General features: G+C 38.9%; 1 protein-coding gene across 1 annotated transcript in view; it reads left to right on the top strand.

Annotated features, from left to right (window-relative positions):
* LOC110206425 (uncharacterized) overlaps positions 1–22056 on the top strand; it is a 119235-nt gene extending 97179 nt beyond the window's left edge. The window contains 6 exon segments of the mRNA XM_078149161.1: positions 3761–3851; positions 10041–10170; positions 10259–10291; positions 14745–14848; positions 15889–15972; positions 21822–22056. Coding sequence (XP_078005287.1) covers positions 3761–3851; positions 10041–10170; positions 10259–10291; positions 14745–14848; positions 15889–15972; positions 21822–21938 — 559 coding nt within the window. The 3' untranslated portion in view covers positions 21939–22056.
* The last annotated feature ends 4781 nt before the right edge of the window (positions 22057–26837 follow it).

The raw sequence follows: 26837 nt of genomic DNA, 5'->3' as shown, positions 1-26837 counted from the left end.
ATCAACAACTACCCATTCTAAGGAAATGCCTTGGTTAACCACCCAAGTCAAACCCCATGCCTAATTGTTGGAGGAAAGGATGAAGGTAAGAATTGGGGGGAGGGGATGTCTTAGGGGAAAGGAGGCCAAGAAGGAGCATATAGCCAGTGAAGTTGCCTCTTTAGCCAATTATTCCCCAATAATCACGGTATTCTCTTCCTTATTTGGCTTCCTAATTGTTTTTGACTTGAACTTGCACTAACAGCTAAGCAACTCGGTTAGCAGCTTATTATAGCTGCTGTTTCTTCCTAAAAACTTTTCTTTTTTTTTTTAACTTTTCCCTCCTTTTCCGAACACTACAAAATATATGACTTATTCTTTACATGGAATGAGCATTCTGTGAAACATTCTACTTTTTAAATTACTGCTGAATCACTTGTCATATTCCTAATAAAAATGTACACCCATCATCATGAGTGCTTAATCACATTAGATACAAGTCAAGTAAGCTGATGCTACAGAAAAAATTCTAGGATGTTAAATGTTGGATCTTGTTTAGGATTCAGAACACTACTCCCCACATAGGAACTGAAACTCCTTGCCTGGGCTGGTAGACCTTGAAGCTCAGAGACTTTGGAGAAGTTCAGAGAAAATAATAATCCCTACTTATTCCTCATTGGTTAAAGTTCAATTTGATGGTGTCCATCTTTTCATAAAGGCCAACACTAGAACAGATGGGCTTAGATTATAGCAAGAAGAATTGGAGTTAGACTCAAAAAAGATAGAGAGGGCCACTAAATACTGAGTCAACTGAGGGAGGCTATGAAACCTTCATAGCCTTGGCGATCTTTAAGAATAGGAAGTATAACCATTTTGGGTTGAATTATTCAAGTGTAGTCTTGCTTAAATGTGTTTTGGAGTTTTTTATTGGCTCTATACATTCTTATTTCCCCCAGTGATTTATGGGTTCCATTTAATGGAAATGGAATTTGCATCATTGGGCTGAGGGGCTTTTTGTTGTTGTTGTTGTTGTTGTTGTTGTTGTTGGGAACCAGGAGTAAATCCAAGAATGCATTTCTCAGAATAGTCTCAAATACGATAACGTAGAAGTACGCTTTGAAGCTTCATTTAGGAATATGTATGGAAAAACACTCAGTGGCTGACACTTTTCTGATTCCACGTACTATGGGATTTTGAAGCCCTTTTGGTGAGCATCAGGGACCAATTTGGTTAATTTAAAACTGTTATTAGCCTGGGAGTCTTATAGACACATAGACATAGACAGGCTCACAGTACTAGACAGGAATAGTTGCAAGGCCTGATCTGTTGTGGCTTGAGGATGCCAAGGTCCTCTGGTTGAATATGAGGAAATGAGGGCTGTTTTCTGAATTTCTGAAAGGCTTTCAGCTGGGACATGTCAGGACTCATTTTCATTGACCAAAACATCCTGGGAATGGATTTCTCCAGATCTAGATCATTAGATTTAGGGGATTTTTCAGTGAGTATTGGGAAAAGAAATCAGGGTCACATTTCTGAAATTTCCTGAATAAGGCGTTCATTCAAACACCTGAGACTCATTGGGACTTTCCATGATGTGTCCTGAAATCAAAGGTTGTTTTGTTTTGTTTTAGTCTTTGGGTCAAAGGAAAATAAAATCCTTAAGATTTTATCACATGCTGGTACTATGGTGTACATAGTATACTATCATATTGCTGTATGACTAATCTTCCATTACACATAAATTTGTCACTACTTTGCTCAAAAACCTTCACTCCTGTCGCCCCTACCCCCACCCTGGTAAAACTCTTTTGTCCGGCACTTAAGGCATTTCTTACTTTGGCACCACCCCTACCTTTCTAGCTTTGTCTCCTATTACTACCCCAAATATCATCTGAAGTAAGGAATATAAAACACTTTGGAAAACTTTAAAGTGCTGTGTAAATATAACAAAACAATGATACTACTGCTACCACCACTATCACCACCATCATCATCGCCACCACTGCCATCGCCACCACCATCATCACCAACACTACCAACAACACTCTTTACCCTCTGGGCAACCTGGACTACTTTCTGTCTTTCAAATGTTCTCAGTATTCTCCTGAATACTCTGGACCTTTGCTTGTGCTATTCCTGGTGACAGTGGGGACCTTATTCTTCTTTGTCTGTTGAGTTGCTACCCATCTTTTAAAGCCCAGTCCAAATTGCCATCTCCTCTAAGGAGCCTTCCCCAATGCTCCAGGGATGACTTTCTCCCAGACTTTTCCTAGTAATTTGCTTTGTACCTCCTTAGTAAATTGATGTGTTATTGTATATTCCAGTTATCTATGTATAAGTCATATTCCCCTTGTAGAATAGAACTTCCAAGAGACCTGGGATCATGGCTTGTCTCAGCTTTTAAATATAACCCTAACCCCACACCTAATGAATGTTTATTGAATGAAATTGAATTAGGTGAACTCCCATATAGTTAATATTTATTGAAAAAAAACACAGCTCTAAACAAAACCAGACAATATAGAATTTTGTTTTGTCATTAAAAAGAAAATACTATTTCATTAGCTAGAGGCAGGTTATAGGCTTTTGATGATCAATCCTCGACAAGTGATCTAGTGGGATCTCAGATTCCCAGGGAATCATTTGGTCTAGGAAAACTGGCAACGCTTAAAATAATTGATGTCATAATAGCAGCTCACCTTTCTCTAGCACTTAGAGATTTACAAAGTGCTTTCCACACAACCATGCTGAGATGGATGGTGCAAACGTTATTATCCCCATTTCATTGTTGAATAACTTAGGCTCAGAGAAGGGGATGACTTATACAGTGTCGTCCCAGCTAGTCAGTATCAGAGTTGAAACTCTAGGACCAGTGGTCTTTCCACTTGACTCTACTGCCTACCCATTAGACATATAAGGCAGAACTGTGTAAGGGAAAAATTAGGTTGGGAATCAGGAAGCTTGGGTTCTAATCCCAGATCTGGTCCTTATTAGCTGTGTGAAATTGGGCAAGTCATTTTTCCCTTCACTGGGTCTCAATTTTCCCCTCTATAAAATGAATGGGGTGGGAGGGGGAGTAGATTTATGGTCACTAAGGTCCTTTTTAACTCTGAGATTCCTTAAAGTAAAAAAAATTGTCTAAAAAGTTTTAACAAGGTTTCTTGATTTCTGCAGAAGGAAAACATTCTTGGTCAGGTGGTTATTTCTCTGAGAATAGCACAGAAGTTTTTAGGCTGCCTAACTATTTGTGCTCAGATAAAGAGAAGACTGGGTCAGCATGATGAGTACAATTCAGTGCAGATGGATGTCTTTTTATTTCAGAAAGAATCACTGGTTGGGGTGAAAGGTCATTTCTACACATTAGGAGAGGAGAGAAGGGAGAGAGAATGAAAGATAGAGATACAGACAAACAGAGAGAAAGGAGAGAGAGAGAGAGAGAGAGAGAGAGAGAGAGAGAGAGAGAGAGAGAGAGAGACAGAGACAGAGACAGAGACAGAGACAGAGAGACAGAGAGTAGGTGGGATGGAAATAAAACATTTGACCTGCCCCAATCTCATTGAATACCCTTGTGTAAACACATGTTTAAATTCAAATCAGCACCTTAGAAATGTAGCTTCTCATATAGACTGGAGTCAGATGAAGTAATAGTTTTTGGTTTATACTGCCAAGTCTCATACTGGTTTCCCAGCTGGGGCCAAAGTCTTTTCTTCAGTTTCTGGAAGGAAAAATAAATACTCCTTGGCTCACAATTGATGAGCACTTTGTGTTTCTTTCTACACAGATATGTGCCAACAATTAAAGACATTGAAATGTACCATTCATATCAGGGATCCCCTTCAGAGCTACACCTTGTTGACCAGTTTATGTTAGAGGTAAGCTGACTGTATTTCTGCAGTGAGTGCATTAATGGGCCCTCAAGGCCTGGTCACCTTTGGTCTGTTATTCACTTTTCTGCATAGGTAGCTGCACCAGAGGAGCTGGAGTGCCTAAGAGTGAGAGTGCTTATAATCTCAAGGAAATTTCATGTACCAAAGCTCATGAGGCATTTAAAAAACCTTTCAGTGGGTCTATATTCTTTTTTTTTTTTTGGTAGGGGTAACTCATTGTCAATTTCATCAAGGAAGATATGACCAACTGATCCATTGGACCTTTTGTCAAGTAATGATAATGCCTGTATGAGCTTTTTTTTTTGAAAGTGAAAGGATAGGATATTTTTTGGGGGGTGCAAAATGTAATGTTTAAGAGGGGCTGGCAGTGATTAATGCATGACTCACTCATTCCTACTCAGGTCTGCATGACAAATATCCTGATGTTTCTGAACAGTAGGCATTCTTTAGAGCAATTTGATGACATGACTCAGCATTCATGGGGCTAAAAATATGAATTAAAACATAATTTGTTATGCTAGTCCATGGCTGGCAGTCAAAAGTTCAGACAAATGTGAAAGATATGTCATAAGTTTCAGATTTAGGCAATTAAAGGAGTAAAAACTGAAGACAGAAATTAGGATAGGGAAGAAAGAAGAAATGCCAGGGGTCCTAGGCAGACTGGTCTAGAGCCCAGGAGGTCAGTGAAGCCAAGGATGAGTAACTAGTCAGAGTGGTCCTAGTGAGCAAGGTTCTGACCTTTGATCTTAGGTCACTGGGTATTTCTTCTATGCACTATTTTTATACTTCCTAGGCTTAAAGGTACTAACTGGCCATGAAAAGGTCAGAGACCTGCAGGTGAATCCTGCTCCTGGATGTGGCTGGAGCAGAGAAACCAGATATAATTGCAATTACATGTTTAAGCCTTGTGGTAGTAGAGTGGGGTGCATAATAATAATAATAATAATAATAATAATAATAATAATAATAATAATAATAGTAATAATAGTTAGCACTTATGTAGTGCTTTACAATTTACAAAGCTTTGTAAATATTATCTTACCCCTTGCAAGAACCCTGGGAGATAGGTGCTATTATCACCATTTTACAAAAAGGGAAACAGAGGCTGACAGAGGTTAAGTGACTAGTCCAGGCTCACACAGCGAGTAAGTGCTTGAAGCTGTATTTGAACTCAGATCTTCCTGACTCCAGGTCCAGCACTCTACCCACTATACCACTTAGATGCCTAGAGTCCTCCATAACAGAAACCCCTAAGCTTTCCCTCTTAAGTCAATCTTATGTGAATGTTAAAAAGGGAAATTAGAGAATCTTTATTCAGGTTTAAGGCTCACAAGATCATTAGCTGAAAGGGACTTTATAGATGATCTAAGCTCATCCTGTCGTTTCATAGATGTTTAAATACCCAAGGTAACAGCTAGAAGTTGGAGGTGATGGGAGAAAGTGGTTTAAAATGTATGCATGTTTTGAATGTCCAAAATGTTATACATTCTTAATTTGTCTAGAAATCACATGGACATATTATTATTATTATTATTATTTTAATGGGGAGGGCTTCTGAGGTAGGGGATAAACTTTTGGGCAAAGTAGCATGCATTTAAACAGCTGATGCCAAGAATGAAAAATAAGAAACAAAGAAACTATGTGAAGCAAGGAAAGGGGGAGCTCCCAAGCTTCCATATTATAACCCTTTTTTGGTCTGTGTCTAAGCTTGTTTTTCTCTACCTGGTACAAGTGGGACAGATCTCAGAGAATGCCACATCTAGATGTGGGGCAATGAACATTGAAAACACCTAGGGATGTTCAGTCTGGAGAAGAAAAGACTACAGGGCATTTAATGGCTATCTTCAAGTATTTTAAGGGCTGTCATGTGGAGGAGAAGGGAATAAGCATTTATTAAGCACCTACTATATGCCTGGCACAGCGCTAAGATCTTTTACAAATATTAACTCATTCAATCTTCACAGCAACACTGTGATAGATGCTATTTTATCCCCATTTTACAATTGAAGAAACTGAGGCAGACAGCAGTTAGGTGTGACTTGCCCAGGGTCACATAACTAGTAGGTATCTGAGGCCAGATTTGAAATAGGGTCTTCATGACTCCAGGCCCTGTGCTAGAACATTTTTAGGTAGAAGTTGCTGGAAAGCAGGTTTTGGCTTAGTGTAAAGAAAAACTTCCTAACAATTAGAGCTATCCAAAGGTCAAATTGGCTGCTTTTAAAAGGTAATCTGTTCCCCATCACTGGTTATACTAAATGGAATGACTGCTTTTCATGAACGTTGCACAGGGTGTGCTCAGGTATTGTTTGGACTGGATGGTTTCTGAAATTCCTTTCAATTCTGAGGTCCTGCGATTTCTTTGAATATTGATAAATTTCCACAATAGAGAAGATGGGGGCTTAAAAGAACATTGGGTTTTGGGGACAGGCATTTTGTTCCTTATGTTCCATCTCCCTCCCCATTTGCTTCCCCTTTTTCTTGAAGAGTGAGTGGCTCTATCTTCTCGTCCCAGAATAGTTCACAATTTATTTAAAAGTAATCTGTGCTTGCCGCTGTATTTTTCTCTTTATTTTGCTGATTTGCTTTTAATCATCTTCTGTGCAGATGTGTAAAATTCCTCATTTAGGCCAAAGGTTGGAGCTCTTGCTTATGATAAGAGAACTTCCAGGGTACGTGAAAGATCTTCAGCCTGTAAGTAGAAGGGCTTTCTTTGGTTCCTTTGTAATTGAAATACATCAATTAGGTCCTATTAAAGCACCAGACAGAGCCCATTCAATTCTTAAGCCTTGTAAAAGAAATGAGCCTCTTCCATGGAAAAGATTCCTCAACCTTAATATTACCAGTTCATACTGTAATGATCCAGCCCTATCTTCCAGACGTCATTTTGTTGCATTATTCAGAAGCAACGTGAAAAAGGGTTTTGGTCTCCAGCTTATAGCTTTTATAGCCAAAGGAATCCTAAGAAGTATGATACCAACTCAGAGATGAGATGGATTTGATATACTGTGCCCAGGCTATCTGTTACCAGGTTTTAAATACCCCAGGGCAAAGCCTTCTGCTACTGTTGTGTGTCACTCCCCCTACCCCCCACCCCGCCCCCCAAGCACACCAAGGAAATGCTTTCTGGCATGATGGTGTGCTCTCCCTACCGATCAGGAGATCTATTACTGAACTGAAGTTATCTTTCAGCCTGTTTTATTGGGTGTCACTGTGACCCCTTATGATGTACAGCACAAAGAACACCAGCTCTGGAGTCAGAGAATCTGGGTTAAAATCTCACCTCTGACACTATGTGACCTTGGACAAACCACTTCATTAAGAACTGAATTTCCTCATAAAATGGGGGGGGGTGTTAGACTAAGGAAAGAAAGGAAAAAAAACATTTTTAAAGCATCTGCTATGTACCAAGCACTGTGCCAAGTTTTTTACAAGCCCAGCCCTCTATCTACTGCATCACCTCACTGCCCGTTCTTGCTCAGGGTCTACAATGCTTTGTTACAGAAGTCAATGGGGAAATCTTTGATTGCATTTAAGGGACTAACTGGGTCCAATTCTGTGGTTGTTACTTAAAGGAGAAAAAATCCAACTTTCTTGACTTCAGAATACATTCCTTCCCCTGCTACTCCTCAGTAAGTCTGGTCTTCAGACTGTTACATAATGATGTAAGGGGGAGCTAAGCAATGATTGATCATGCAGGTGTGCTAATGAAATTAGGTCTTATTTATTACTCTTTATGTCTTTTCACTAGAATAGAGATATGCTAAATTCCAAAGACATAAGACTATTTCAAGCGTCTACAGTCTTTTCAAACAACCCCCTGAGCATTTAGTGAGGGGCTGATGTTTTGAAATCTGCATTGTTGACTTCAGCTGGGGGAAATTTCTTCTTAACTAAAAGACTTCACTTTATTCACAGCTTATGGCAGAACTTAACCAAAATTTCTTTGTTCCAGCTATTAAACCAGAAAATCCAAGCATGCCAACAGCTGAAAGGCAGCCAGATGTTTGTGGCTGTATTAGAGTATCTCTTAGCCATCGGTAACTACTTAAATAAGAAAGGCTGGGAAAGAGAAAGCCAGAGGATTTCGATTATCTTCTCTTTCTAAAGTAAGTTAAGATTTCACCCTTTGTGACAGGAAATTGATTTAGATCTCCTAGGATCCATTATTATTTTAAAGAGCTTCCTCCTCTTATCTTTTTTGCTGCTGGCACCCAATCATAAAAAGTTGCCTCTGTGATGGAAGGGGGCTAATATTTGCTGATTTAAAATAGCTACTCAAAAAGAATCTTAGAGAATCATTCAAAAACCCTTCCAGCTCAGTGGATTAATTGCTACAATTTTATAACCATTAGCAACACCAGCAGTAAATCAAGCACCTACTATGGGCCCCAGCACTGTATTAGATGCTATAGCTAACATTTATATGGTGCTTTAAGGTTTCCAAAGCATTGTATGCATTTTATCTCATTGAATTCTCACAATAATCCTGGGAGGTAGATGGTGTTATTATCCTTCTATTACAGATGATGTAACTGAGGGGAGGTCATGAAACTTGCCTAGGGTCCCACAGGTAGTATCCTGGGTGGGATTTACAATACACTGTACCACATAGCTGCATTCTATAGAAAACATAATGAAGAGTAAGAAACAGTTCTTGTCCACAAGGATATTATTATCTGCAAAGTCTCTTTACTGCTGGTTATTTTCTCCATGTTTCTGCCCTGCCCTCCTACTCCCTCCTCAACACTCTGTTCATTTCCAGGGCTACTATACTAACCCTGGCTCTGCAGTCAGCTGTGATTGCATGCTGCATTATCATAATGTGTCCAACCAGCCTTCTTCATCTCTCGGAGTTAGTCTAGTTTCCCACATTGCCTCATCTCCCTGTGGGAGTTTGTGTGCCCTGCCTGGAGTGTGGGCACACACTTATCACTGCCTCTGGTCAGAGTTGGCTTGTCTATATCCTCAAGAGAGGAAGTTTCCTTCAGTTGTCCATTTTCACTGTTAAGGCAGGCAAGACAGCCTACTGTTTTCACTTCTTTCTTAGTAGTGCAAACTAAGATAAGTCATTGATGATGAAGCTTTCTTTGTAGTCTGATGCCCAAGATATTTACTTTGTAGAGACCAAGGCTTGGGAAATAAAGAGGAGGGATTAGCTTAAGCTTTTTAATATCAAGAAACCACCCATTCTAACTATATGCAGAGCCACTTCTGTGTGTATTGTATGTGTGCACACAAATATATATATATATATATATATATATATATATATATATATATATATATATAAAGCTAGTTACATTCAGGCCTTGGAGTTGTCTTTCAAATACGTAATTCATTTAGTTCTTAACCAGTCCCTTAACGCACTTACCTTGTAAATGGCACCTCAGTTGTGTTGCCATCCCATCTTTTGAGAAGCAGCCTCTTTACCTGTCTCATCAGGATTTACTGGCAGAAAATGTTACCACTAAGCAGAGTTTTCCTCCTCATCTCAGCAGTAATGGAATGTGATCTCCTGATCCCATTCTAAGCACTGAATACAAATTCTCTAAGCTACCTTGAACCCTTAAGAATATTATCAAATTATACCTGGTCTGTAAATAGGAGATGCCAGAATTTTTCCCCCCACTGCTTTCTACAGACTTTAATATATGAGTGAGTGATTTATAACACTGGTGACAATTGGGTGACACAGCTTGAAGTTTTTTTTTTTATAATGGCTGTAATACACCATCTATCACAATGAAAAATGTCTATGAAATTATTTTCTGCCAAAGAATATCTTCCCAGATTCTATTAAGAACTTGCTATCTGCACGAATACCACATGATGCTGAAATGCACCATTTTAAATGGGCAGGAGAGGAAGATGCCCAGTAGCATTCTCTTTTGGTGTGAGTAAAATTCTAATCTGTTGCCATCCATTAAGGTGTTGTCCTTATTTTGAGAAACTTCAAAGAGTGAATGTAGGAAAGTTGGAGGATGTTAGGAAGGTGGATTCTGTAATAAAAATTATTTTTACCAGGATCGTATGGAGCCCAGTTGGGAGGGATCAGATTCCTGTTGTGTTTTCAGTTATTGTCAAATGAATGCAGGATCAAATTCCTGCTTGTCCCAATTGAAAAAAAAATCATTGATTTCTTCTGTCTGTCTCTTGTTACCGTGCTCCATGTAGTTGTCCCTGCTTCAAGGCAAGGAGAAGAAGTTTACCTTGGTTCATGCCCTCGTGGAACAGATCCTTTTACACCAGCCCCATTTGGCCAAGTTTCCTCAGGAACTGATGGAATTTGAAGCTGCTCCTGGAGGTAAGAGGATCAGAAATTCCCCTTCCACTTGGGAAAAGGGCTTCAACATACATGTGCCTTGTTAACACCTGTTTCCATTGCTTTTCAGCATCTATCAAAGGCCTCAAGGCTGAAGTGGATGGTATGTAAATACGCCTAAAATCACAGGTGCCTTTTTGTACTTACCCTGGGCACTCATTTGGAAAGAATTTTTTGTTTGTTTGTTTGTTTCTTTTAGCCTGGAGTTCTAAGGAGAACGAAAAGTTCAAAGTACTGGGTTTTTTTAGGGTGTTGCCATGACAATGTTTAACCTGTCATATGGCAGGGAGGGATTTAGAAATATGTTTTAAAGAGGATGCTCGTCATTTAGAAATAATGGAATTGGAAATATTCTATAGATGGAATAAACACTGTGGTTCCTCCCTCCCAGTCCTCTAACCTTAATTTAAATAAGGCCAATGCACTAGCAGCCAGGAACCTCGGCTTCCTGTTGTTCTAAAACCTCTTTTCAGTCTTTCTTCTTTAGTTTCTTCATCTGCAAAATGGGTATAATCACACCTGTTCCATAAAGACCAAAGGAAATATTATATTTGAAAATGCTTTGAAGAGCCTTAAGGGTGCTAATTCTCAAATGACAATTGAGTTAACTTCTCCCTTAATCAGTTACACCTTTGCAGGGGATAGACTGGTGAACCTGGAGTCAGGAAGACTGAGTTCAAACCTGGCCTCAGACACTTACTAGCTGGGTGACCCTGGGCAAGTCACTTAGGCTCTGTTTGCCACAGTTTTCTCAGCTCTGTAGAATAATAACAGCACCTACCTCACAGGGTCATTGTGAGGATCAAATGAGATAATATTTGTAAAGTCCTTAGGATAGTGTCTGGCACAGAGTAGATGCTATAAAAATGCATTTTTTTCATCCATCTATCCATCCATCCAATCATTCTTTCATTCACTCATTGGACTGGAGAAAAGGAGGGTCCCATGTTTCAATATGGCCTGGAACATGAAACTTCCAAAGAAGTGACCAAAGGAGCCAAAGGTGGGAAGTGGGTATGAGGGGGACGGTGTTTAAGGGAGGCATGTACACATACAAATAGGAGAAACCAAAGAAGACCAGATGGCATCCACGCAGAGGGAAATTACTTCTTGCCCAATAGTTTTGTTTCGTTTTGTTTTGTTTTGAAATTGAGTCTCTCTACTTCAACCAGGCTAACATGCAGCGGTCACTCATGGGCCTGGCCCAACAGTTGATCAGCAGGGAATCTTTGACCTACTTCTTTTCTGACAAGGGACATCTTGTTTACCCTTCTTTAAGTAGCCTGGTGGTCCCTTTGCCCCCTGAAGCTGACCATACTGGTGCTGGATTAGTGTGGATACCTAACTGGCTTTAGTCTTATTGTAGTTCAGAACTCCCAAGCTCAAGCAATATGTTAGCCTCAGTTCCCCAAGTACCAGGGTTTAAAGGCATGTGGCATCACTCTTAGCCCTATGGCTCTTCCTTCTGGGATAGCTCCTCTTGGCAAGAACAGAATCATGGGATGAGCAATAGGGCAAGAAGTAAGGCCAAAGCAGAGCAGCCAAATGGTAAAATCTGTTGGAAAAGGCATCAGCATCTGAATCCAGATTTCTGGTGGTTGCCCTTGAGAAGGAGACAGAGACCAGATGAGATGATTCAGGTCCTGAGTCTTACAACGAATTGACTAGACATCAAACTACTGGAGGCTATGAGTGGTAAAGCAGCTTGGGGAGGTTTGCTAATTCTGGCATTTGGGGCATTTGTCAGCTCTTGGCGAGAGAGCTGGTGGGCAGATCTGAGTCGAAATACCCGGACTACACCTTGGACTTTTTGAGTTTGGGGCATGCCTCTAGATTCGGCAATTTGTATGTGGGAGAAATTGCAGACATCTGCCCTGGTGGTGGGTGTCCTAAAATATTTTATTTTATTCCTTCTTACCTCTGTGGGAAGGATGAAACACTATATGTAGTCAAGTCATGTTTATGTAGTCAATTCTGTTATGCCATGGTCATGTGATTGGGGGTAAATTGAAATGCAACGGAGAAAAGTGGTGAATCTCCCAGTGAGTGGAGCCATGAGCCATGGCGATCTAAATGGATACATCTACCCAAATAGATACTCACTTAGGCTAAGGAAATGAACACTGATGTCCAGAAAGGGGCAGCACCAAGGGATGAAAGGCTTCCTCTCTTTGATAACATGAGGAGCTCAATATTTCCCCTGCACACCTTTTAGTGTCGGGCAAAATGCATAAACTCTCAGGTGAATATGAGACTGACAACTCTGGGGCCTAGTTTCTGAAAAGGATCCAGTTATTTTTTTTTTATATTTTTGGTATTTATGGATAGATTTTTGGAATTTGACTCGTATAGCTCCTAGGCCCAGATTGTCCTTATCTAGGTGATGGTTGTACTCCAAATGCCAGAGTTCCAGGACAAAGCTTACGTACAGACATCCACATCAGCTGCTTCTACCAAAAGCTAGCAAATGTTCTCATTGTTGGTGTGGATTTCTCTCTCTGTCTCTCTGTCTCTAACCAATTATAACTCCTGTATGGCCAGTATCCAACCTATTGAGGGACTCAGGACCTGAGACATGCTGGTTCATAGGCATGCTGGTTCATCTCTGCCTCCTCCATAAGCAGCTACCCTCAATCTAGATTTGGATACTGACTCCTCTTCCAGCTGATCCTGTCTGCTGGCTACTCTGCTCCAGCTATGACTTCAATCTCTGTTACTTCACTGATTTACTTCTGAGTCTGTTCCTGCCCAGAGATTCAGTCTCACTATCACAGTCTCATTCTTGAAAAAAAAAATGGCTGCAGAGCTCCAGACAGGATCCCTTCATGTGCATGTCATATTAATCTCCTGTATCTGCCTCCCTCTTAAAAAAGTCCAAACTCTGATTATATCCTTGCTATAGAATGTGGGATATCATGAATTTCCTTTCATTTTATTAGAGAGATAGACTTTATAAGCTATTCATAAGGAAAGTGAATGTAGTGAATATATTCATAAGGAGAGGGAAGATATAAAAATAGTGACCATTAGGGATTGTAAATAGAGTAGAACTGGTTCTAGAGGCAGTAGGGGATTTGTCCAGTGGCCTGGAGAGTGATTTGTATTTTTCCCCCCATTTTTCCAGAATGATATGAAGAAAGGGGAAATAGAAAGGGCTGCAGCACACTATAAACTGCCTAGTGGAAATCTGCCCCGGTTGCTTTGGGACATGATTATGCCATTACCTATAAACTTGCTGGAGAAGCCAGTGGTGCCAGAGATCTTTAGACATAGAGGATTTTACATCATTATACGTTCTGTAAGTCCCAAATGCTTCTCAAGAACCATACTTATCACTGAAATTTTTATTGCCAATAAGACTTTAATTGGAGCATGGCAAAAAAAACCTAACATTTATGTAGCACTTTAAGTCTACAAAGCACTTTACATATATTATCTTATTTGGTTCTCACAACAACCTTATAAGGTTCATGCTGTTATTATCTTCATTTTACAGAAGAGGAAGCTGACTCTGATAGAGCTTAAGTGACTTGCCCAGAGTCACACATCTAGTAAGTATCTGAAGCTGGATTTGAACTGAGGTCTTCCTGACTTTAGTTCCTCTTTTGGCATATTGTTCTACCTAGCTAACTAAAATCATGTTTATTAGTCCTCATTCAACCTAAACTGTCTAGTTAGCTGATAGGTGAAATTTGAATTGGTATTCTTAGTGAAGATGAAAGGGAATAGTGGATAAAATGTTGGACTCAGAGTCAGAAAGACCTGGGTTCAAATCTCACCTCTGACATTTATTAGATGTGTGTCCCTGATGGTTCACAACTTCCCTGAGCCTCAGGAGTTTTTAGACATCTCCCAAGTTCTTGATGGATTGTATCTTCTAGTGCAATACCAATGAAATCACAGGTCCTTGACATAAATGATCCAAAAATACTGCAAAATTGAAGAAAACTGAAATTGTGTCAAATATGGTTTTAAATGTATTTTAGCTCTTTGAAAATGAACAACCCATTCATGGTACATATGGTAACTCTGAAATGAGATCATTCAAAGTACATTAAATGATTACTCAGCATATCCAAGGAAAGGGAAATTTCTGTTCATCAGTATTTTGGTCAACTAAGTATACTTTCTCATCATAAGCCAGTACCAGGAATTGTTATCATATTAATACTGCCCTATATCTTTTCAAAGCTTGGGCCTGTCAAAGTGATGTCCCTTAAGATTATTTCTTCCAGTAACCGTGTCTCCCGGGTCACAAGAGAAACAGCAACAGCTTGCAAAAGAACTTGGGTAAATTCTGTCCAGTTTTCTACACTAAGCTCTGCAATGTGCTCTCTGGAGACGTACAAGTGGTCCTTTGTAGAGCTCCTTGTAGAAAGGGGGAGTTCATAGCATCATAGAATTTAAAATTCTTTCCCTATGAAGATCTTTCCTACAGTGGGCTGTTAGATGGCTTAGGTCATATGACCCACCAGTCCAGAAATTAATGAGTAGGATTGATTTGTTGTGCTTATATTTCTGCCCACATACTTGGCTAATTCTTATTTTGACATTAGTTTTAAAGAAAGAGTTAGAAAAAATTATTCAGTACAAGAAGATTCTTGAACCTAAGACTCTCTGACCTTAGGAGCAAGAGAACCAGTTTCACCAAGATCTTAAGGTAATTTTTAAATGAATTATTCGTCTGTCGAACAGTCATACTGACTGCAAAGCACTAATTTATTTTTCAGCAGCATATATTATTTAGTGAATTTATTATTTGACTGGTTAGAATAAATTTCTATTAAAAATTACTCTCTGCTATGAGCATATCTTTTACAACAACAATAAAATGCTTCTTATTCATAAGATCACAGAAAATAGAACTTAAGTCTCTTAGTGACTGAATCCAACCCTCTCATTTTGTAGATATAAAGACTGAGGTTCAGAGAAAGAAAAATGACTTGTCTAAGATCACACAACTTAGTTTCCTCATCTTTAGAATGAGATGGATGGACTAGATATATTCAAAGTTGCCTTCCAGTTCTAAAGCCCTTGATCCAAGACACCAACACAGCTGGTAGTAAAACACAGAGGAGGAAACTGAGGCCTAGAGAGCGAAAGATTTAAGTATGAAAAAACAACAGGAATGTGTGGCCCAGAGTTTTTCTGATTCTTAAGACATTTTTATTGTACTGTATACAGATTGGAAGAAAAGAAAGGCATAGGAATCTAAGGCTGGATTCAGAATTGAAAATTTGGCATTGCTCTGTTCTTTCTAATCCCAGTTCTGCTGTTATAACCTTTTGGATAAAGGCTGCCTAGTTGCATGCTGGGAACAATTACCGTGCCACCCAAGAGTTTACAGGATTTTTTTTTTTTGGCGTTCGTCGTTAGTCCTAAAGATGAAAAATGTATTAGCAGGAAAAAGCTGAGCTTTATTGTGGTTATTTTGAGAACTAAACCTGGGGATGGCAGAAAATGGGATGGAGAACAGAAATGTACCTGCAAGTGCTTACTTAGATGAAATATCATTCCAAATGCCTTTATTAAATGGAAAATCCCTCTATCAGGCAATACTCAAATCCTTTCCAATCTTTGAGTATTGTTGGAGTACAAGCTCACCATCTATTAATGTTATTGCTTAATTATAAGCTTATAGTCGGGTATTGCGGTCATGCCATAAACCTGTCTCAAGTCAAGATTGCACTTTTATTACAGGATCTAATTCAGAAGTGTGAAGAGGACCTTTGTCAGCTGTCAAAAAGATGTGATGAAATGAAGAAACTCTATGGTGACATTCCGGTAAATGGTGTATTTAAAAAATAATTCAAATACATCTTGCATTAAAAAAATGTATAAAATGTTCAAACCTTCATATATCTGAAGTAATACTGTGATATTAGAGTTTCTATCTAAAATATTAATAGAATGGAAGAATTTTAACATAGATGACAAATTCCAGGTCTCACTCTTTTTTTTTTTAACATATGAGAAATGAAATGCTTTCAATTAGTATTTTGATTTTCTCATGGGATATTATTTTAAACAAATGGATTTAAAAGGCTATGTGTAGAAGAAGAAAGACCACATCCTTTTATATTAATTCAAAAGCTTCAACATGGTTACTTCTGAGAATCTGTATCTTTCTATGATGCAGCTAAAGTGAATGCAAAGTCTGATGAAGTTGGGGTGACCCAAGGTGACCCCTGGCTGAACAAAATCAGTGATTAAAAGAGTTTACAATCAGAGGATTTAATGTTTAACTAAAATATTAATGTTGTAATGAAGTACAGAAGTCTTCTAACATTATGCATAAACTTAAAAACCTGTCCACCTCACTGGTTTAAGTTTAATATAAGGAATAGTATCTTAACCATATATTCTGAGACTTTTAGGATATTTGACCTGGAACACTCCCTAAAAACAATGTAGGCAAAACCACTTATTTTATAAGAGGAAACTAAGGCCTACGGAAGAAAAATGACTTGCATAAACTTAATAAATTTTAGTGTCCATATCTTTAAAATGAGTGTGTGTGTGTGTGTGTGTGTGTGTGTGTGTGTGTGTGTGTGTGTGTACACACTATCCCCAGCATAGCTGGAGATACAGTCCAACTATTTTGATTTTTATCTATACTGCCTCCCAAGTGCCTCTAGAGTTGAATGAATGATTCAATAATCATTCTCTGAGATAGAATTATATTAATGTGTGCACATTCTACAAGCCTATAAGGCAAACAGTACTAGCTTGTTTAATTGTGGCCATTTTTAGTATAAGTTAATATCTTCTTCCAACTTTAAAACCTTTTTTCTTTTGCCTTGAAAATATTATGTTCTAGGTTAATGAAAAATTTTTCAGATTATGAAAATCAACATATTTTAAAAATTCTAAATAATTAACTTTCAAATGTTGTTTATTGTAAGTTCACAGCTTGTTTACTTCTGAAATTATTAAAGTTCAAAAATACACTAAGACTTTTGGGACACCCTGTATATGTGCATTGATATGATAACTCAGTTGACTGGTCTTCCACTTACATGTTATAAGATGGACAATAGGTTACTTTTCATGGCAATAAAAAGATCATTGGTGAATTTGAGAAAAAAAACATTGTGTTTTGGGTAGGAAGGCAAATATTTTCATTGCATTCACATTGTAGCCAACTAATGACATACCTTGATGTAGGGAATATTTAGTATTTGAAACTGGGGGTTAATGATCAGTTTGATGAAGTTGGTAGCCCCTGGAAGTGACTTTGCACTACTAATGACCCCAATGAGCCATTAATCTCGAAAAAATGCCCTATGTCTAGGTTACTGCTTTCGTAAATGGAATATGAATAAAATTTGCCATAGGCATATTAATTATTCCTAAGGACAAAGCCCTTTTTGTTAGTACATATAAGAGACTTGGAGATGAGGCAATGGGTGAAGCCAAAGTGTTGTGAATCTGTGAAGAACCTTATCCCTTCCCTACTTTCTCCTCTTCCCTCTACCCCAGTAGAGATCTTAGAAAGTCCCACAGGATCCTACTCTGAGGTTCAGTGCAATTCACCTCCAGTGAAATCCCTTTTTATAGCATTGTTTTTTATTCCCTTCCCAGAGAGCCAACTTGCAAGTCTCACTGTTACTCCTTTCTTCTGCTACACATTAACAAGTCAGATTATGTTTCTATTGCTTCTTGGTCTGTGATAATGAAAAGCTGGAACAAATAAGCACCAATTCTCCCTCCTCACTCATGGAACTTTCTTTGTAACAATACAGTAAGACTTTTTTTTAATGTCTAAAATTGGGGGTTAGGCCCATTTAAGCTAGTCATGTTATTAGTGGCTTTCATCCTATGGAGGTATAATATGTCAGGGTTGATGATTTGACAGATGGCAGAGCCAAAGCCATATAACAATGAAGTGTGTTTTTTGTATTTACAAAGCCTTAGGGTCTCAATCAGGTTTCTTAGTCCCCAGCAGATCCTGGTCTCCTACCACTACCAACTGCCTACATTTGCAAACAATCTGGTATTAATGGCAAAGACTAAATATGGCTATTCTTTTAGACCTTGGAAAAGGGAATAGACTTGTTCAACTAGGTCTCAGAGGGCAGAACTAGCAGTAGTGACTAGACATTGTGATATGAAGAAATTGGATAGAAAGAAAACACTTCCTAACAACCCAAAGATTCAGTGGAATACTTTGAGAGATATTGAGTACCCCATCATGAGGTTTTAGGCAAAGGCTATGATATCATTTGTTAGGTATATTCTAGATGGGATCCTTATTTTAAAGCATAGGATTAGACTAGATAACTTCTCTGAGATCCTTAAGTAATGTGAGGAAAAACTCAATTCAGTTTAGATTCAAATCATTAAGTGCCTACTAAGTGCCAGGCTTGTGATTTGTGATATTATTGGCACAGAGAACTCCCAGAGGAGAAACTCCCTCTTCCTCTGCAGATTAGCACAGAGCCTGCAATTTATAGTCTTATTGTCATAGAGAGTTGTCTAAGGGGGAGGTTAAGTAATTTGCCCAGTAATGTTGATTACACTAGCTAAGTTTTGTTTTACTCCCATTCATAGGAGGTTACACTTGATTTGGTCTTAGTATATGTCAGAGACTTTTTTACTCCAAGGCCGGATTTCTATCCAGTATGCCACTCTGTCTTCCCCCCTCTCCATCTCCATGTCTGCCTACACTTCTAGGCACTTATGGTACAAATACAAAATCAAAACTCTCTGTCCTCAAAGAACTTATATTCTTCTGGAGCAGTGGTGGGAGAGGGGGGCACAATATATATGCAGATAAGTAGGAAGAAAATACATCAACCTTGATTTAATTCAGTGAGAACACTAACTACTGGTGAGAATCAGGAAAAGCCTTCTTTGATAGGGGACAGTCAAGCCAAATCTTGGCTGGATAGAGATGATAATCGGACCTATGATACTGGACCTTAGCTGGTTAACAAAGAGGGAGAACGTAGAGAAAACAGAGAGGAGAAGGTCGTCTTTGACAGAACCCTTGATGATTCAGCAAAAGAGATGGAGAAGGAATGTTCGGAATGCAAAGGAAGATACGCTTTCCAGGAGTATGGAATGGCCAACATTTTGAAATGCTGAAGAAAAATAAAGAAGGATAAAGACTTAGTAAAAGCCATTGGATTGAGCAGTTAAGAGATCACTGGTAACTTTGGAGAAAGCAGTTTCACTAGAGTGGTGGAGCTGAAAGTCAGGTAAGAAGGGTTTGGGAAGTGAATGTGATGTGTATTAAATGTAGGTAGCTAACATAGGCAGCTTTTTCAAGCAGTTAATAGGGAAGAGAGGAGTGATATAGAGTGATAACTTGAAAGACTAGCAGATCAAATGAAGGTTTCTTTTTAATATGGAGGATAACTGAGCATGCTTGTTAGAGATTGTAGATAAGAATAAGAGTGGGGTGATAGAGTAGCTATTTTTGCTTTTTTTTTTTTAAAGAGAATATGTGAAATGTACAATGCATCATTGGACAGAATATTATAGCTGGATAACTGCTCCTTGACAGGTAAAACCCCAGTATTTCAGGACACTAGGCTGAGTTTGCAGAGGTTTAAAGCACTGGAAAAAAGCAAAAAAGCACAGGTTAATTTGTGGGCCAGTGGGTCAATGTCCAAGTGAGGGATTTTTGCCCTGGTTTGTATAAATGATTTTTTGCAAGGCTATTTGAATGAGCCAATATTGATTGTACTAGCTAAGTTTTGTTTTAGTCCCATACATAGGAGGTTACACTTGATCTGGTCTTGACTCTAGATGAGACCTGGTTGGGAATCTGGCAAGGACCATGGCTAAGTAGGGTCTATGATGCTTACTGAACCATCCTTTACTTAAGGCATAGAACAGAGAGGGTTGATAAGGCCCAAAGCAGGTGGAGGTTAGAAGCATGGCATACTAAGCTAATAACTTGCCTTGGGAGAGCAAGTTAATGAATTGGAGAGGTACAGGTGTCAGAAGTAAAGCACAGTTAGAATCAGAAATTCATCTGAGAGTAGGGCTCATGAAGCTCAAGTTTGTAATTTTCAGTATACAAATGTTCAGTTCCCGGAAACAGAAAGGGGGTCAAATTAGATTTTAAAAAAAAAGTAGTTTTGTTTTGTGGTACTTCAGGTCCTCTTGAACCACTGTGAGTTTAAGCATGTGACTGCACCCTTCCCTCTACCCCAAATCCTCCCTCCTTTCACTCAAGTAAGCACCAGCTAGAGAGCTCCCTATGTGGTCACTATTTCTCTTGAACTCTATGGAATCCAGAGGAATATGGACAAACTGAAGAACAAACTAAAGATGTGGACACTGTGGCTTTCCGTATTCCACAATGTCCCAGGTGTCCTGAATTGGTGTATATAGTAATATTTTTTGTTAAAGTAACTTAACAAAAATCTAAAACAAACAAAATCAAATCTAGATTTATATAATTAAGGTATTGACTGCTTAAAAAACAAACAAACCACAACCTAGTCCAGTGTTTGCCATAGTGAGATGCTTAATTTCTTATTTATCTTTGTCTAACACTGGGAACTGTGTGTTCTGTCCTATTAAAATAATAGGTACCAGCCAGGAGGTTCTAACTCTAACAGAGGAAATACAGCCAGAGAGTGCTAGTCTTATTCCTTGATGCTTCCCCAGATCTCTCTCTCTCTCTCTCTCTCTCTCTCTCTCTCTCTCTCTCTCTCTCTCTCTCAGGAGACCTGACCCTAGCCCCATTAGTTTTTTGGATCTTACGGAACTGCTAAATCCCTTCTGAAACTGATGGCACTTAAATTGTTTCTGGGGAATCCTGAATTGTGTTCCATTTCCTTATAGTTCAAGGAAATCTCTACCTCTAACTTTATTTCTATCTTTATTATCTATCTCTATCTCCAGCATGCTTTATCATCACTCTTTCTCTTTTTCCCTCCCTCTATCTCTCCCTCTGTCATCTTTATTTCTCCATATCGAAATTTTCATCTTTCTCTTTATCTCTATCAAGCAATCTCATCTCTTTCCATCTCTACTTCTATCATCTCTATCTCTATTGTGCTCTCATATCTGTCTTCCCCTTTCTCTCCCATCCACCTCTCTCTCTCATCTCTCTCTACCTTTATTTTTATCTCTGTCACCTCTAATTCTAGCTATCTATATTTCTGTCCCTATTTTTATCATCTCTATCTCTCAATATTATTCTCTCTTATACATCTCTTTTTACCTCTACCTCTCTCATCAGTATCTCTCTATCTCCATTGTGCTTTCTCATCTGTCTCTTTTTCTCTCTTTACCTCTATTTCTCTCTCATCTCTTTATTTCTATTGCACTCTCTTTCATTTCTTTCTCTTTTTCTTCCTCTTCCTCCTCCTCTGCCCCCTCCTTCTTTCTCTCTCACGCACACACAGTAAATTAAGAGTCAGGAGAGCTGCCTCCAATTATGGCATTTCCACTTACTAGTTATGACCTAGAACATCCCTTCTCCTTCCTGATTTTTCCTTTCCCTTTCCTTCATTGTAAACTTGAGAGAATTAAACTTACCCCATCTCTTTCATTTGAGGCTCCTGACAGCCTGATAAGCACAGTATGTAAAGCACTTTGCAAGAAAGTCTAAATATCATGCCTTGGAATCTTTGCCAAAGCTTAACCTCAAAAGTCTTTCCCATTCACAGGAGCAGTTTGGGGAACGGCCAGACCAGGACTCCCAAGAACTCTTTGGATGGATATCTGCCTTTGTTAGAGAATTTAGAAAAGCCCAATCAGATCTGAATCTTCAAGTGCTGAAGTAGCCATCACAGCAACTCTTCCTCTTTCTCATCAGTTATGGGCCTGTGATCATGGAATGCTTTATCGATGCTTTTGCTTTATCTATGCTGTTTATGAAGATGTCACTAAAATGGTGCCATATTTCCCCTCAGTAATGTTCTTATGTTCATTGAATTAAAGATGAAGGTCATCAGTGGGCCAGCAAATGTCAGGTTTTTCTTTTTTTATGTAGTATTGTTTTTGGGGGTGAGGTGGGGCAATTGGGGTTAAGTGACTCGCCCAGGTTTACGCAGCTAATAAGTGTCTGAGGCTGGTGCCCTACCCACTGTACCACCTAGCTGCCACCTTTGAGATAGTTCTCATAACTAATTGTGGTTCTTTAGGATTCATTCTGTGTTGGGCTCTAAAGAAAGTCACCTTAGAGACTTTTCATGCTGGACCAAGGAAAAAACACTGCATAATCACTGTCTTCAAGTCTTTGAAGGCTTTGGAAATCATATAGGAGAGGGATTAGATGCATTCTTCTTGATCCAAGGGGGCCAAACTAGGCCTAATGGGTAGAAGACAGCTTTAGCTCAATGTAAGGAAATAATTCCTAACAATAAGGGCTGGTCAGCTACAGGAGGAGCTGACTTAGAGGCAGCCAGGTGGTGCAGTGGGTTGAGCACTGGGCCTGGAGTCAGAAAGACTTGAGTTCAAAATTGGCCTCAGACACTTATTAGTGGACAAGGCCCTTCACAACTGTCTACCTCAGTTTCCTCAACTGTAAAATGAGGGTAATAATAGTATTTGCCTCATGGAATTGAGATAATATTTATAAAGTGCTTAGCACAGTGCCAAGCACATAGTAGATGCTTAATAAATGTTTTTTCCTTAAGAGGTGGCTTTCAAGTGTAGGTTGGATGACAGATTCTTGGGCTGATTCATGTTATTGGCAGGAGTTGTTATTTTGGAACCCAATTGTCCTTAATCTACTTTCCTTTGGAGAAATAGGAAAGGTCAGTCCCTCTGGAGATTTCACTTCAAAAGAATCAGGTCATTTTAAGGAAAGAGAGAACAGAGGCAAGAAGGAAGCATGGGAGAAAGTATCCCCTTCACATATTCTATAACCCCTTAGACTCTACTCCTATGGGCTGAATCAGTGTTTCAAATTCCCTATTCTCTTCCCCTTTTCACTCTTAGAATCACTTGCTAATGCAAAATATGGTATCTATTCACAATCTCTTATTTTGAAACTTCTGATCTAAAATTAGGCCTCAGGTGGGGCTCTTTCTCTGATGAGTTCATTAGGACAATTTAGCTGTTAGAAATATTATCTTCCCCTCCCCTTCCTCCCACCCTACTCCCAGCTCTGTTTTTCTCTCTATTTTGTCATGTAATTCAGTTTACAAACATCTATTATAATAGGTCATAGATTTAGAACTCTAAGGGACCTTATAGGCCTTTGAGTCCAACTCATTTATTTTACAGATGAGAAAAGTGTGGCTGAAAAAGGGCTTAAGTGATTTGCTCAGTATCACACAGCCTGTAAGCATCTGAGGTAGAATTGATTGCTTACTATGGATTATTTCAGCATGTAGTGCATCTAGAGCTAGAAAAAAGAAGTTAATTTGGGACAAATAACAAAATATTATTTCTTTGCTCCCACCCATTATGGCCCTGTCTTGTCAATCTCACAAATTTAGTTTTCGAAGTGAACCCTCTGATTTGTGTTACTCCTGACTGCAGATTAAGCAAGTAGATTGGAGCTAATCCTGACTCATTCTCTTGTGTATGTTCACAGAAGTTCCAGGTAGCACAGGTGCTTCATCTTATGTTGTTACTGATGTAAGGTGACTTGGCCTGAACGTGTCTAGATCACCTGGTATAGAATTACCCTGCTTCCTAGTTTGAATGGAAACCTGGACTACACTGAACTTTCTAAACTACATAGAAGTCTCCCCACAGAGATTTGCAGTGTAGGGTCAATTCACCATCACCCCTTTCTCAGATGAGAAAACTGCCCTGTGTGGAAATTCTTCCATGATTCCCTCAGCGCATTAGGCTATCCAACTGGGGTTTGGACAAAAAAAAGTCCCTTTCTACACAGGACATTTCAAAATTCTCTAGGCATCCCCCAGCCTATACCATAGCTGATCTCTGTAGAGATCCAGGCAATTTGCTCTGCTTCCTTATTCCAGAGGGCACCTGAAGCTCCCCTCATTGATTCTTGCTACTGACAGGGTAAAACAAATGGAATTGCAAGTTCACTCATCAGGACAACTCAAGTAGACTCAGAGAAATAGCAAAGAATGTCAGCTTCTTGTGGATTTTTGTAGGCATAGGCATTCTTATCCCAAGAAGTTGCAGTGTATTTTGCTTTCACAAAAGGTCAGTGGTCTAGGTCTGTTTAATGCAAAGGAACAATATGAACATTTCTACTTAATATCCAGATTTTTCACATTATACTTAATATCAACACTTACACAGGATTCAGTAACATATAATGTATCAGTATGTGTCAATACTTAGAACTGAATAATACAAAAAGTATTAATATTTAAATAGCTAAGTAATCAGCAAGTAAAAAGTTTTCAAAATTACGCCAATGTAGCTGAGGTGAGGGAACATATACTGAGCAAAAATAAATCTACTGTATATTTATAAACTAACTTTTTTTTTTGCCAAATTTCTCTAGGATCTCATAGTCTAGGATATCTAGAATTGAAACTCCTGGGAAAAGAGTCTCTCCAGGGGTTTCCTCATAAGCAAAGGACCCAATTTTATTCCAGATCAGGTCCTACATGTAGTGCTGACTACCCTGATCCCCACCCCTGAAGGCCATGTATGTTACATTTCACTCATCCCCTGAGGCTCTCTTCTACCTTTCAGGAAGATTGAGGTGTCTAGGCTCTCTGCCAATAGGTCCAGCATTCACCAATTGCGTTCTTCCAAGGGTAGTGGGGGATGTTCCTGAATCCCAGTTCAATTTTATCATTGAGTTAAATGAGCTTTTCCAAAGGAATATTTACTTCAAAAGGTATAATTACAAATATGCAAACTTATTTCCCTAACATTTAGGAGTCACAAAGCTGACATTCTTTGCTCTTTTTCTGCATCTACTTGAGTTGTCCTGATGAATAAACTTGCAATTCCATTTGTTTTACTCTGTCAGTAACAAAGATCCATGAGGGGATCTTCAGGTGCCCTCTGGAATAAGGAAGCCAAGCAAATTGTCTGGACCTCTATAGAGATCAGCTATGGTATAGGCTGGGGGATGCCTAGAAAAATTTGAAGTGTCCTGCATAGAAAGGGACACCTCTTCCACATACCACCTCAGGCTCTGGGGAAGAAAGGGAATTAGGTTTACAAATGAGTTCAGGTCCTATAGATCTTAGTGATAGTTACAAGACTAAAATTTCCCTTAGGTTAGAAGTCCAGGCATCTGATTTCTCAGGGCTCCCTTTCTAGGCAAGCTTACTGGCTGCAACATCCCACCTGGGATCCTGGCTTCAAGGTCATCATGGCTTAAACTCTTGGATCCAATGGGGAGCACAGTCCAGTAACTGAGAAACCAAGAAGGCTAAAAGATATATAACAGAAACAAAACACTTCCAGGTCAAGAGAAACCTCAGAGCCAAGGGACAAGAGGGAAAGCAGGGGAAGTAAATTCTCCTGTCATCTATTCAGTTCATAATGCTCACACAGGTCAGTTCATAGTGGGTAAACTGTGACCCTCACTGACTGAAAGCAGCAAGAAAGAACATTTAGAAAAGAGAGAGACTGTCTCAGTCTGGCCAGTTATAAAGACATTGCCTATTTCAGCTAAGCACCAATTGAAGAAGGATACAGCCACCCACATGGTAGGAAAACACAACACAAAGGGGCATCTGGGCATGTGCTGGTCAGGCCTCCTTACACTGATATGCCCTCTTCATCTCAACAGGTCTCTTTTCTGAAGAGGATAGTACATTTTATTTGTTATGACCTTTTGCCTCGAAGGGAAAAAAACCCAATTTTGAATTACACTTTTCTTCATTCCTTCAAACTACATGTTTTTAAGGATAAAAAAAATTAGTCTTTAATTTTCATAGTAGTAATGTATCATCTTCTTCTTCTTTGAGATATCTCAGGCTTCCATTTATTCAATGGATAAAAATAATATAGACTACATTAATCCATATCCATTGAAGTAGGAGAGCAGAGGTAAGGACAATCAGACTATACTTCATTCAGTTTGTTATTCCCCTAATGATTTTTTCCTGCATTAGTCGCTACCTTTTCAAAGTCTTGGATATTGCTTTCCTACCACTCCTCCATTGTATTCTATGTCTACTTAGCCCAGTCTGTTGTAACTCAGTGTTAATGAAGCCAAGGTCATGGATTTATCTCCATCTCAGCCAATTTGTGGCCTATTGAGGAAAATTCCATTAATAGAGAAAGACTGTACCCATAACATCAATCAACCTCACTAATGCTGGCATTGATCACAATGGAGAAGCACAAGGATATTGATGAAACTCTTTATCACTGAGGTAGACCCTACTTCAAGAAAATTCAAGTGGAAGACTGACATAAACAAATAGCTAGATTATGTGTGTAGGAAGGATGATTATTCATATTACCAAAAAATCATTTATTTCATAAAAACATTTTTAATAGAATAAGAACTTCTCCAGTGTATTTACAGCTTGTTTCTAGCTTATGAGTTTAATATTTTTCCACTTTCTCTTTTATTATCTTTGAACATGAAATTAGACTTTAAACTTTAGCAGAAATGAAAATAAAAAATCTCTGGAGTTGTCTCTGCCTCAGCTCCTTTCCTTCCCCTCCATGAACTTCCATTTTATGTTCACAAAAATGCAGTTCACATATAATTTTCTGGGAACAGTTCTACTTCAACTTTCCAATTGAAGATGCAGCTATATTTACTAATAACCACA

This window comes from Phascolarctos cinereus, unplaced genomic scaffold, assembly GCF_003287225.1.
Source record: "Phascolarctos cinereus isolate Bilbo 61053 unplaced genomic scaffold, phaCin_HiC Scaffold_2;HRSCAF=192, whole genome shotgun sequence".
Classification (NCBI taxonomy): domain Eukaryota; kingdom Metazoa; phylum Chordata; class Mammalia; order Diprotodontia; family Phascolarctidae; genus Phascolarctos; species Phascolarctos cinereus.
The sequence above is the reverse complement of the archived record's forward strand: the minus strand, read 5'-3'. Positions and strand labels throughout refer to the sequence as shown.